Here is a 13,404-nt window from a genome sequence, read left to right as displayed (position 1 = left end):
CTTTCTGGAAAGGTCCTCCCAGTCGACGAGCAGTGGGAGAGGCGATCATTGGCTATTGAAGCAGCGACGACACAGAGGGCGGGCTTAGAGGCTTGGCCACAGCGCTAATTGGAGTAGCCTACAGGAATCCACTGACCAATGAGCTGGTAGGCCCCGCCGGGGGGCGGGACTAGGCACAGCCCGTGAGGACCAGAGATGACAGTGTCCAGGCAGCTGGGAGCCCTAAGCGGAGCCAAAATGGGGTCACCTGGGGATGGAGCCGGGGCGCGGACCCGAACCCGACGGGTGAGAAAAGGGAGAGGGCCGAGCACCAGGGGGCTGTTACCATGGGAACGACCGAGGTGTTCTTTGCCCTCTCCGAGTAACGGTTTCAGGGCGCGTGCGGGATTGACGGGCCGTGTGACGCAGTCACCTCAGCGCCATGGTCCCGTTACCCGGGCAACGGAGCACCTCCCCTGCTTTGGTCATTGAGGGGCTCTTACCCCTATTGCGCGGGGGACTGAGGTCAAGGGAGGCCACGTGACTTGCCCGAGGTCGCCCAGGAAGGCCACGGCGAAGCGGGGAGTTGTGGAAGCCAGGTCGCCTAAGTCCCAGTGCCTGCCCCACGGGTCAGTGCTTTGTCCCCTCCTGGCCCCCCTCCCTCTTTACTAGCCAGATACCTTGGACATCAGCAGCTTCCTGAAATGAACCGCTGAGGCTCAGGAGGGATAGTTGGGCTCAGATTTTGGAAGGCTACAGTGGGACCCTTTGTCGGCCTTATGGAGAGGCTGTAGCCTCTGCCCCCTAAGGTTACAGCCAGCTTCCATTATAAAACCTATTTTAACCTCCCTACAAATATAGCATGGAAAACGTACATGGCCTGACAACTGATTTACCCCAGAGGTCGAAGAGGGGTGTTTGCGTTACAGGTCATTGAAAAATTACCCTGACTTTTGTTTCTTTGTCACCCACTATCTCGGAAACGCTTGTTCGTAACTCTCCACATTTCCCAAATAGTTAAAACTCCCCACCTGGCACTAGTTGGGAAAAAACAGATTGTAATTAAGCAAAGTTGTTAATGAATTTTGTTGTGGATAGGTTGGGGCTGATTCCTGCTGCCGGTGACTCCAGTGAGAGTTAGAGGCTCAATCCTGCTCCCATCACTATAAATGAGAGGTTTTTTTCTATTAATGGCAGTTGGAACAGGATTGGGTAACATAGGCCAGATTCACACCTATGTCCAAAAAGTGCTGGACATAACTGAAGGTGGGGAGGAGAGCATAAAGGACTGAGTTACATAGATTATAGTGTGTAAACTGGAACAGCCCCAATAACAAGACCCTTGCATGACAGGGAGAGCTAGAGAGGCACTGGGTATTCTGTTTTTTATGGGGTTTAGGTCAGCTCTTTTATGTTGTATTTTCTGCCTTCCTGCACCAATGGGAATGCAGCTGGCTAAGCTGGAGTTGGCATCAGAACAAGCAGTAGGCTGTGTGTGGGAGTTGCCTCTCAGAGCTCAAGACATTAGTGTAAGACAGTTATTAATGGCTTTACTGAACATCCAGTCTGATCTCCCTAGGTGTTTCCACCTCAAGCTTCCTCAGATTCTGAGCTAGAAACAGAGAGAATTGGTGGTATCACTCAGCCCAGGACAGATGAGCAGTTGGATTTTCTCCAGGCAGGCAAGGAGATGGCAGCTGCCTCAGGCTCAGCTGAGGGGTATTATGACACACTGCAGGCACTCAAAATGAAAAACAGACAGTATCTATTAGAATTGGGCTTGCTCTACCAGGTAAAATTGGAGAGTGACCAGAAACCCTTCAAGGAGGAACTGGAAGACTTCTTCCAAGACAACGGGCGATTGACTCTGCAGGGCAAGCCCTATGAGGCTTCAAGGTAGGACACATTGGAAAGCTGTTATTTTCCTTCTGCTCATTATCTTCCTGGAAATGCCTCCAGTTGAATACCGATATTGGCCGAGTAAGTGAGGCCTAACCCTCCACTCAGTGGCATTTCTGTTTGTCTGTAACATGATAACTTTGGAATACCATGTTGGATCAATTCCAAAATTTCAGGGAATGTTCTAGGCATCAAGGGGTGAGGGGCCCAGCTGTGTGTGCAGCTTGGCCTACATAAGCAACAAAGTATATTATATTATAGTATATTATAATCTCTAGTATATTGCATTTATATAGCACTTTGATCAGAGGTTCTCAAAGGACTTTACAAATGTACATAAGTGTCACTTCTACCTAGCCACAAGGTAGCTCTCTATTGCATGTCCCTTTGAGATTTCTTATCACTTTATTTGTTACTGCCTCATTAATAATCATGTCTTTGTCCTACCCACAGATCTAGTATCATAAGCCAGTCCAGTTCTTTAACTGACCTAAACTTGGATAGTCCTTGGGATCAGCAAAATCCCCTCTCACTTCCTCAGTCCCACCTGAGGCCAAAGACTGCTGCATCTGCCTGGATCTCTACTATTACCATCCCCCAGCCCTTCAAGATGACTTTGCGTGAGGCTCATAAAAAGCCCCAGTTGATGAAATCACGTGCATCCCTTGAGCTGGAGAAACAAAGGGACAAAAGACAAAGTCAGGAGGAGGCAGAGTGCCAGAAGCAGTTCCGGGCACAGCCGGTGCCTGCCCATGTCTACTTGCCACTCTACCAGGAAATAATGGAGCAGAATGAGATTCGCAGGGAGGTGGCAACACAGAAGAGAAAAGAGTTGCTCCTTTCCACTCAGCGACCCTTCAGCTTCCTGGAAAAGGAGGACAAGAAAAAGGTGGCCATCAGACAGAAGGTCTTGGCAGCACTGGCTCCAGTTGAGAACTCCAAACCAAAAGGCAGCAAGACAGTCCCTAAATCCATCTATAACCCAGTTCTTGGGGATAAACTCAAAGGTAAAGTGCTTAGTGGTCTTCCTGTAGAAGGGATTCCATGTCTGCCTCACTTCGCCAGTCATGTCTCTCGCTGTCTGGCTGCCATGACAATGCATGCTGGGAAATAACATGTTCTGCTTCTTGTCCTGTCAGGCTCTTCCTGATAGGAACATCTCTCCAGGAGAAGATTGCTCAGAGCCATAAGAAAGAAGTAGTTGTCCTAGGTGTAGGGATTGAAAGAGGGCTGCTTGTTAGCCTGTCCGTCCACCATGTACAAACATTTATTTTATCAGAGAAAAACAGGGAGGCAGGGCTCTCACACCTTGAAGCAGGCATTGAGAACTTCCCAGCATCTGCAGCATGTGAATCGGGAAGACATTTTCTCCACTGTGTAGTATTGTATAGTTACATGAATTACATGAAGAGGTAATGCAGTTTTGTTGTAGCAGTGTTGGTCCAAGGGCCAATGGCCAAATGCATCCGATGAAGTGAGCTGTAGCTCACGAAAGCTTATGCTCTAATAAATTTGTTAGTCTCTAAGGTGCCACAAGTACTCCTTTTCTTTTTGCGAATACAGACTAACACGGCTGCTACTCTGACACCTTCTTCTGAAACATCTAGTATTGGCCACTGGTGGATTAGATAGATTTACAATATTTTCCAGTTCAACAGGGGTCAGACTGTTGATTCTGAGCTACATGGACTATGCTGGTCTATGACAGAGTTGGCAGTGGAAGATTAAAGGAATGAATCTTAAAAGTTCAAGATGGGGAACATCTATTAAGTTATGAAAGTCTATACAAGATTGTTCCCCACAGTCTTGTTTCCAGGGCTCTATATAGTCCACTTTTAAATGTCCCAAGCAATGAGGCTTCCACCAGTTCCTTCAGGCAAGAATTCCTTGCTAAGTACAGCTCTGTCAGGTAACTTTTCCTCATATTCAGCCTACTTGAAGACCCCTACATAAATTTTCCTTCCTTCATTTATTTATAGACTTGTTACACTATGGTTGTTGTTTAGGGAATTGATTTCTCAAGAGCTAAGTATGTGCCACTTACCTAATCATTTTTATTGCTCTTCTCAGTCCCTCAACTTTGTCATCATTTTTCTGATACTATGGTACCAAGAACTCAAACCACTGTTGCAGACAGACCTCACCAGAGCCATGTACTGTCTCTCATCACCTCCATGCTCTGTGACATGATGTGTTTGTATATATTACCCAAATTTGCATTGGTCATTTTAAAGCCATATCGCATTTCTTTTCAAATGTCTAATTTGCTAATTGCTGTAATCCATATTCCTTTACATTGAGTGTTTGTTATAATTTTTTCACTAGCTATATTATCTTGTAATGTACTATTCTAAATGGACTATTAGACTGAATGGATAGGGAAGACGTATAAGATACTTGATTGGTTAGACAGCTGGTGTGATCTGAGAGTGTTGCCTGATTGGGTGGATCATTGTTTTGCTATTTTATGCTGTACCATTATGGTCGATATCCCAGCAGCCAGTGTGGTACCGTGTACCATTGTAATTGGGTAACTGACCAATTGGATATGCACAAGTGCAGGTTTCATGTGTTATATAAGAATCAGTGGAAAAAATTTAACATTTTCAATAGAATGTCACACTTAAGTCATTATAACCTTGTAAACTATATAAACCTTGTATATTTCTGAACAAGCCCTATAAAAACCTTATTGTTCCATCAGCACTATCCACCATCCTTTCTAAAAGTGGAAAAATTATTTTGCGTACATAGTGTCCACGAAAATGGCACACGTGAAAAATGTCAAATTTTCATATTATCCCTACAACATACACTCCCCACCTCCCATGGAAAATTAGGCCCAGAAATGACATGAAATGAGGACTTCAGGGATGCAGAACTCTGGTCCACACTGTATGCATTTTTACCCAGAATCTTTTCTAATATGGACTAATATCACTGGATCCTGTATAGAAAAAAAAAATCACCTGGTAAAAGTATACTCGAGTTACAATGTCTGGATCATGTGATCAGCCCCAGGGACATTAGTCAATAGAAGAAAACAACAGATCATCACAGAGCCCCCTTACCATCACATTCCTGCAGGACAGAAAGGTGCAGCTACCTTCACCAGCACCCTTATGGTGGTGGTGGAGAAACAACCTGTCCAGTAACTGCACCCCTGGAGGGATGGTGTGTTCAGTAATTTATGCCACAGCAAGAGAGAAAAATCAGTCCATGCTGCTTGTGAGGGGTTGGGAAAAAGTCATAAAGGACAAATCTTGCATTTTGGGTGGAAAAATGCACTAAGCAAACAAATACTGAACACTCTACTTGTGTTAACCTCTCCCATTATGATGAAATATTTGTAGGAGCAAGTCCTCACTGTGCTCCCAGCCTCTCCCTTTTCTGTGTTGGCAGTTCCCAACACCCTCTGCTGATCTTTATTCTCATTGATTTGGTTTTGTTTCCCAGAAGCTGAACTCTACAGGAAAATCCGCATTCAGATGAGAGCCAAGGATTTGTTGGAAAACTCCTTGGCTCCTATTGATCCTAGCAACAGGCAAAGAGAGCCACAGTCCCGAATCGCCACCAAAACCAAACAAGAAAAACTCAGCTTTCTGCAAGACGACTTCAGTTTTAAACCAAGAATTAACCCAGTGGTGCCTGATTTTGAAAGACTTTACTGGGTGTTTCAGAGAGAAGCAATAAGGATACGAGAAGTCAAAGAGCCAACTCGTAATCAACCATTTAAACTGAGAACCTCCAATCTCCACTGCAGGCAGAGACAGGCTAATCAGCAAAAAATGAAGGTGAGGGGATGATGTGTTTCTGCAGCATTACACCCTTCACACTGCACCAGGTTTGCTGGGATCTCTGTCTTCTGATTTGTAATCATATATATTTTTACTGAATCTGACCTACCTGACAGGGAGACCTGTCTGCTCTTGTCTAACATGGCCCCTTCCTAGATCCCTGGTCAGCCAGAGGCAGGGCATTGAGGAGTGAAGCAAAGGCAGCCAAGGCTCAGCCACTTCTGCCTAATCCTAGACAGGTCCCCCCACTGAGATCAATCTGACTTCTGCCTGCTGGAGGAGAACCGAGGGGAACAGACTCCGTTCAAGACCAAAGTCCAAGACCTTCCCCAAATAAGACAGAATACAGTGAGCTGCTTCTGCCAGACAGAGGGAGAAAACTGAGTTCATGGTGTAATATGAGTAGTTGGGCACCAAAACACTGACCCAGTGGGCTGCCTCCAGGAGTATCCGGGATATGGTAACCCAACAGTGTATTCCAGAATGATGAGAATAATAGCCTTTCCATTGTTCCATTCTTTATACTGTGCTAGGAAGAAGTCATACAACGTAATTTTTTTTAAAATTATATTATAATTTGCCTTATGTATTTTCAACAACCTTATTTCCTTATCTATATTGAACAATCTGTGCCATTTATTAGAAACTCATTTCTTTGTAAACATTATGCATTCTTAGATTTTTTTTTATATTTTATAAGTAATCAAGAAGAAAGGGAAAATTCATGCAGAATATCTGCACAAGCTTGTGGACAATGACATGCATTAGGCTGTGGAATAGTCTTTAAAATTAGACTGAACAAAACCCTGGAAAATAGTAATGCTGCACTGGGAAGAGATGGACAAGATTATCTTTTCGATCTCTTTCTTCAATGCCATGTTAAGGACTCCCACTAGCCTCATTGGTAGGCGTGAATTGGAGGTCTGTCCTCACAGACTGCTGCAGACATGTTTGAGTCTCTTCAGTAGCCACCTAAAGAACAACAAAGGAGTTTCTGCACATTTCACAATTATACTAAACTAGATTTCATTTCTGTCTGGATTTTCAGCAGCCTTCCAAGGCTCCAGTGCAAAGAAGTTGTTCTCTGACTGGTCTCTCCTCTCTCTCTTGCAACACCCTTCCAGTGCACATTACAGATGCAACAAGAAAGAGGGAATCAGCGATGAGGTGAGTAGGAAAAAAAGTACTTGGTTACAGAACCATGCCCCATTAATAATACGGTAGAGAAGATGACATTTGAAATAGTTTAGCTCTTCCCCATCACACCTGCCACTCCCACCAATGCCTACATTGGTTTTTCTGGAAGCAGCTTCTCCCCCATTGAATGACAAGAGGGGCTGACTTCAGTAAAACATGTTTTTTCCCTCTGCATGTCTGTGTCTCTCTCGTTTCTTAATAGTCCCATCACTTTAGTATCCAAGTGCCTATTGTTATCTCTCATCTTCTTCCTCCGTATATTTTTCCCCCTTGCTTGTTCCCCTCTCTTACCATGCTCCCCCCATTTTTTTTGGCATTACATGGCAGTAACACATTAATTATTCTTTTAGACAGGTTGTCACACTTCACAATTAACAGAGTGAGATTCCCAGCCAACATTCCTGCACTTTGAAATGAACCTGTTGTACCGTTACCCACTTTTCTCTGTGTAGATACTCCCAGGAAGACAAAAAGAGCAGGGAGAATGAAGGAATTCATTGGATGGAGATACAGAGAAAAAAATGTCAGGCTATGCATAAATCTATGAGCAGTCGAGCAAAAGCAATGGATCCCCATAAAAGCCTGGAGGAGACGCACAAGGAGAAGATGAAACAGAACTGGTCAGTATCCCAGGCCACATCGATAGATAGCTCTTTGCTGCAGTAGCTTGTTTTAAACAACAAAAGATAATTGCTTTGGAAGGGGATTGAACCTGGGCACCTATGACCCAAAATGTACCTTCCTCTGGCAGCCATGCCCATTTCACTGTCATTTTTATTTTTTTGCATTTCAACACAGCTCTTTCCAAACAGATAGAAAAAGCCACAAGGATCACATTTTCTGTGAATGCCTCCACCACTGCAACCTCTGTCTTTGTGTTTGTATTAACTGTTTCACTGTTCATCTTCAAGTGGAACCTTACCTAGTACTGTGTACCCTGCAGCAGCATGAGTGCATTTTGTCCGATGCACACAGTATGTGAAACAGAAGCAAAGTAATTAAGAGCATGTGCTGGGGGTATTTGAGATGAGGATTTAGAAGGTAATTCCAACTGATCAGAAACCAAGAAGTCAGTCAGAGGGCACCACAATTAGTCAGGGAACTTTTCCATTTCAGGCAAAATGACCGCAAAAGAACAAAGGAGTACAAAAAAGAACTGGAAGAAATGCAGATACGAGTCAAGAACCGACCATACCTCTTTGAACAGGTCACAAAGGTAACCACTCAAAGCTCCAGTACCAGTATGGTGCATAAGATATTTTGTCAGCTAATTTTTGAGATGAGTAAGGCAGCTGGGTGGAATTCAGTCAGGAATAAGAAGGTGCAAAGCTATGTAGTCTCTGGACTAAATTCAGAAAGGGACAGACCTAGAACAGCTTCCCATTTAATGTTTAGGAAACTCCCTCCCTCTGGAAAAATACCACTCCACTGTGCTCAGCTGTTCTGTGAAGCTTTACAGCTACTTATTAATTTATAATGCAGTAACACCCCAAGGCCATAATCAGGATTAGGGCTTCATTCTGCCAGGCACTATATGAACTCCTTGTCCCTGCCCTGAATAACATAGTTTACAATGTAAAAATCTTCAACTAACCATCTGAAGACCATTCTCAGTTTGGTGTTTATTCTGTACTTTTGTTTGGAAAGTGGCAGACAGGTCCTAGAAAGGAACAAACAATGTAGTCCCTCCAATCAACTGCAAGCTTGTTGGGCAGGGACTATTTATTCAGTACCTCTCATCACTGTACAGTATCCTCTACATATGATACTATATTAGAAATAAACAGCTTAAAAACAAACTTTTACTGTGGCTGCAAACATTGTACCATGTAAAAAACTCCCTCCTGGGTTTCCTCTTTCAAATTCTACACATCAGCTCTGAGCTGTGGAATAGTCTGATTAGATGTAGGGACAAGCCAGCTGCACACTAAACTAAGCCTCTTAAGAGAGCTGTCTTCCCAGCTCATAATAAAACTGTTGAGCTGAGCAATTGATCTGTGTGGGAAGAGAAAGACATAGGCATCTCTGTGCAGTAACCCCATTGAGGTCAATTTCCTATTTGTCAGGCTAGAAAGAATTAGCCAAGATTGGTGTGGCATTCACTCACCTAAAAAGGAGGCCATCCACACTGATAGTATGGTTTAACCTTTAGAAGAGCTGTCTAATTTCTGGATGGATGACATCTTGGAATGGGCAAATTTGCAGAGTTTAGTTGGAGTCAGTGAAAAGTGTCGGATAAGTGAGGGGGGGATGACTTCTGGCTGCTTACAAGTGGACTGGGTGGGACTCCAAAGTGGATCTAATTCCCACACCAGTCCCACATTATTCCCCTGGGCCTCAAATTATCTGCTTCCCGATCTCTCCCTCAAACTGGGAACCAGTACAGAGAAAGAAGGGTGTAGCTAAATCAGGATTGGGGGTACAGCTGTTGGCCTACTTGGACGAGGATGCTGCTCGCAGGGGATATGAGAGAGGCAAGGAACAAGAGTGTGGAAGGAGGTGGCTCACAGTTGTGACTCTGAACAGAGCTTTCTCTATTATCACAGCTCCTGTGTAGCTGCTAGGAACTGAAACCTTCTAGATAGAATTATTTTCGGGTGTCTATTATGGGGAAGGAACCAGTTTTGGTTGGTTCATTTTTCTGTTTCAATTCCAAAGCATGATGCCCGGCAAGAGGCAGAGCGACACTATCGGGACGCCCTTTGTCAGGTGGGGCTGAATGAGGAATTTGTAAGGAACAAAGGGAGAGATGCTACTGACCTACCAAAGGAGGAAGAGTCTGAAACTCACAGGTAATCAAAGCAGTAAGGATGTAGAACTAACTCTCCTGTCTTTGGCTAGACAGAAATATTCTTCCTCCTTGTTCCCAAAGAATTCTAATCTGTGCAGGTGAAAAGTATAATTCAGTTATGCCTGTATCAAGTAATAAGGCTCCCCTATTGCTCTTTGTGCTTATGACCCATATGACTAGACTTCTGCTTCTCATGCATAAAGTATAAAGTAGCTCAGATCATTTCCAGTACTTAACAAAAGGTTCTGACTCTTTTTCTACAGAGCGCAGGAGTCTCAGAAGGACACAGACATTGGCACGATACAGGAAGAAAAATCTTAGGAAGAGCAGAGAACAAAGAAAATGACAACATAAGAACCCTGCACAAGACTCAGTGGACCTACTTTCAATTATTTCCTTTAGTCCAAGATGCTTGAAAGCAGCAGTTCTAAACTTTTTACTTGCATGACCCCATTTTCAGACTTACTGCTTCCTGTGACCTTACAGCAAGGAGGATGTCATTTTGTAGAGCAACATGGTGTCTGCCACACAGCATGATCTCACACACACTATACATGCACGGTCACGCTGTGTGGAGCAAAATGGCATCCTCCACACACTCAGAAACACCGTAAATGCATCCACTGATGGCATGACTGCAGTCCTATCTGCCGATGGCACAATCCCTCTTGGGGTCACAATCCATAGTTTGGGAATCACTGTTCTAGAGTTTCAACAGTAGAACCTCAGAGTTACAAACATCTCAGAAATGGAGGTTGTTTATAACTCTGAAATGTTCGTAACTGAACAAAACATGGTTGTTCTTTCAGAAGTTTACAACTGAACATTGACTTAATACAGCTTTGAAACTTTACTATGCAGAAGGAAAATGCTGCTTTCCCTTTTTTTTTTTTTTATTAGTTTGCTTTTAACACAGGACTGTACTTTATTTGCTTTTTTTTTTCTTCTTTCCCCTCCCATCTCTGATGCTGCCCGTGTACTTCTGGTTCCAAATAAGGTTTGCGGTTGGTCAGTTTATAATTCAGATTCTACTGTATTTTCAAGTGACTGACTTAAGAGAAAGTTGCTGTGGTTTGGATGACATAAGAAGACTACGCACAGGAGCGAGAAGGTGAGGATTAACTCTTGCCTAGAACACTTCTTGCCCCTCCCTCTGGTCTCCTCCTAAATCCCTCAAAAGTGTTCCCCAACTGACTCATTTCCTTGTCCCTTATTCTGGTTTTCAGGTTTAGAACCAACAGTGAAACTGCGTGAAGCAGGGAGAGAGGAGGGTGATGGGTTGGGGCACTATTGCTGAAAAAGAGAGGTAGACCTGAAGGCATGTACACGTGTGTTCACTTCCTTTGTGCTCAAAAGACTCTGAATGGAAAGCGCAAATTTAGTAGATTTTAAAATTTTGCTCTGAAGCTGTCCCTTGTTTTTGATGTTGATTTCTGTTGATGTTTCATGTTGCATGCTGAAGTGGATTTTAAGATATTTGTATAGAATAATAGATTTATGGATTTGAATTACCCTGGGGAGACGACTTGAAAAGAAGCTCTTCTCTAGCATCTTGCCTCTGCACCAGCTGAACAGCAGCTCTGCTCCTCTCCTATTGTTATGGAGACACTGTCTTGCCATAAAAGTTGCAACCACTTTCCATTATAAAGCTCTATTTTAACCCCTTGTAACTTTGGCTCAGATCATGGGTTTGGCATAATTTACTGTGAAGGATGTCGGTGCAAGGTTTGAGGAAATTCGTCACATTTTGAGCTCCATGTAATTAAAAAGCTATCCAAATCTGAAGTTTGGGTTCCTGTCTAATGTTGTTCTCTCTTAGCTCAAAATCAGTTTGTTAAAACCCCTTAAAGCTCCCTGAAGTCATGTCCTGCCTATATGCTATAATTAAGCAAAGTTCCTAGAAATGTAGGGCTGGAAGGGAACTTGAAAGCTCTTCTAATCCAACTCCTTGTGCTGAGACAGGACCAAGTATACCTAGACCATCCCTGACATGTTTTCTAACCTGTTCTTAAAACCCTCCAATGGCAGAGATTCTACCACCTACGCTGGGGGCCTATTCCAGTTCTTAACTATCCTTATAATTAGAAAGCTTTTACCAACAAATTTCCCTTGCTGATTACTTCTTGTCCTACTTTCCCAGAACATGGAGAACAATTGATCACCATCCTCTTCATCACAGCCCTTAACATTTTAAACACTGTCAGGTCCCCCCATATTTTAACACTAGTATCAAATCATCTTTTCTCAAAACTAAATACATCCATTTTTTTATCCTTTCCTCATAAGTCAGATTTTCTAAACCTTTTATCGTTGTTGCTCTTCTTGGGACTTTCCAATTTGTCCACATCTTTCTTAAAGTGCGTCACCCAGAACTGTCAAATAGAGCAGGACAGTTACTTCCCCCTTCTTACATACAACATTGCGGTTAATGCAACCCAGACTGATATTTTTTTTGTAACTGCATCATATTGTTAGCTCATATTCACTTTGTGATCCACCTCTACTCTCCCCCGCCCGATCCTTCTCGGCAGTATTACCACCTAGCAGTTATTTCCCCTTTTGTAGGAAGAAAAAATTAAATGCACCCCTAAGTGTAGTACTCTTCACTTGTCTTTATCAAATGTTATGATGTTGATTTCAGACCAATTCTCCAATTTGTCACAGTTGTTTTGAATTCTAATTGTCCTCCAAAGCGTTTGCACCCCCCCCCAACTTGGTGTCATTTACAAATTTTTATAAACATATTCCCCACTTTGTGATGCAAGTTATTAATGAAAACATTGAATTTTACCAGACCCAGAATGGACCCCACAGAACTCCCCTCAGGTATGTCCCCAGAGTTTCACAGTCAACCACTGATTACTACTCTGAGTACAGTCTTTCAACCAGTTTTATACCCACCTTACAATAATTTCATGGAGCCCACATTTCCCTAGTTTGCTTTTTTGTTGTGGATGGTTTTGGGACCAGTTCTACTACTGATATCCATGGCTGTTAGGAGACCAAGCCTGTCCCCATTAACATTACTGGGAGCTTTTTCTACATGGATTTCAGTGGGACCAGGTACTATATACGAGTATGTCCACTGCACTGCCTGGCTGCATCTTAAATGATATAAAGGGTATTTCTATAGCTGACAGCAAATAGAGATCTTCCTTCAGATAAGAGCGGGGGCAGGAGGGTCTGTGTTTTTAGGGGTAAGTCTCATTGACAATTAGAATATTTTCTGAAAATGTGCATTATGTCAAAGTGCTTTGAGATTAAAAGATGGCTCCTTTTTAATTTTTTTTGCAAGATGTCTGTTTCTTTGTACCACCCTGTCCTTACTCTCTGTTCTCTCTTCATACCCTTTAACTTGGAAAAAAAAAAAAAAAAAGGTAGGCAGGCGCAGAGTTGGCACTTTCCTTTCCACCAGCTAAGCCAGTACCCCAACTTGAGTTGACACACCAGTGCTGCAGGGTAGTAGTCCTTCTCACTGGCCGAGTCTCAATAGAATTTAAGCTTTCATTTAAAACAAAAATTAAGTTTTCTTGCCTTTCTGGTTGAAGTACCTTCTAAATGTGGAATCAATGCAAGTGCCGAGTCTGCAGACGGAGAGAATGGAACAGTATCTCTTAGAATCACATATTGTCCCTTCACTATAGCAAAGCTCCCTACCTACAAAAGAGCCACTGTTGTTCCATTAGGTAGGGGCACTCTGTGCAGAGAGGTTTCAGGATGTGAGCATACTGGTGGCCAGGG

General features: G+C 43.3%; 2 protein-coding genes across 2 annotated transcripts in view; one reads left to right on the top strand and one right to left on the bottom strand.

Moving 5' to 3' along the window:
• The first annotated feature begins 119 nt into the window (after window positions 1-119).
• On the top strand, window positions 120-12,945 carry FAM161B (FAM161 centrosomal protein B). The gene is given in 10 exon segments (XM_038406875.2): window positions 120-285; window positions 1,559-1,875; window positions 2,332-2,885; window positions 5,335-5,672; window positions 6,724-6,842; window positions 7,325-7,492; window positions 7,989-8,088; window positions 9,531-9,664; window positions 9,927-9,976; window positions 9,979-12,945. Coding segments are annotated over 10 exon segments (1,971 nt in total). The 5' UTR covers window positions 120-195; the 3' UTR covers window positions 10,080-12,945.
• ZNF410 (zinc finger protein 410) overlaps window positions 6,299-13,404 on the bottom strand; it is a 40,165-nt gene continuing 33,059 nt past the window's right edge. Inside the window, exon 12 of the mRNA XM_043516142.1 lies at window positions 6,299-6,647. The gene's annotated coding sequence lies outside the window, so the exon portion shown is untranslated. The remainder of the gene's footprint in view (window positions 6,648-13,404) is intronic.

The sequence above is a fragment of the Dermochelys coriacea genome, chromosome 6, assembly GCF_009764565.3.
Source record: "Dermochelys coriacea isolate rDerCor1 chromosome 6, rDerCor1.pri.v4, whole genome shotgun sequence".
NCBI lineage: Eukaryota > Metazoa > Chordata > Testudines > Dermochelyidae > Dermochelys > Dermochelys coriacea.
This window is presented reverse-complemented; position numbering and strand designations above follow the sequence as displayed.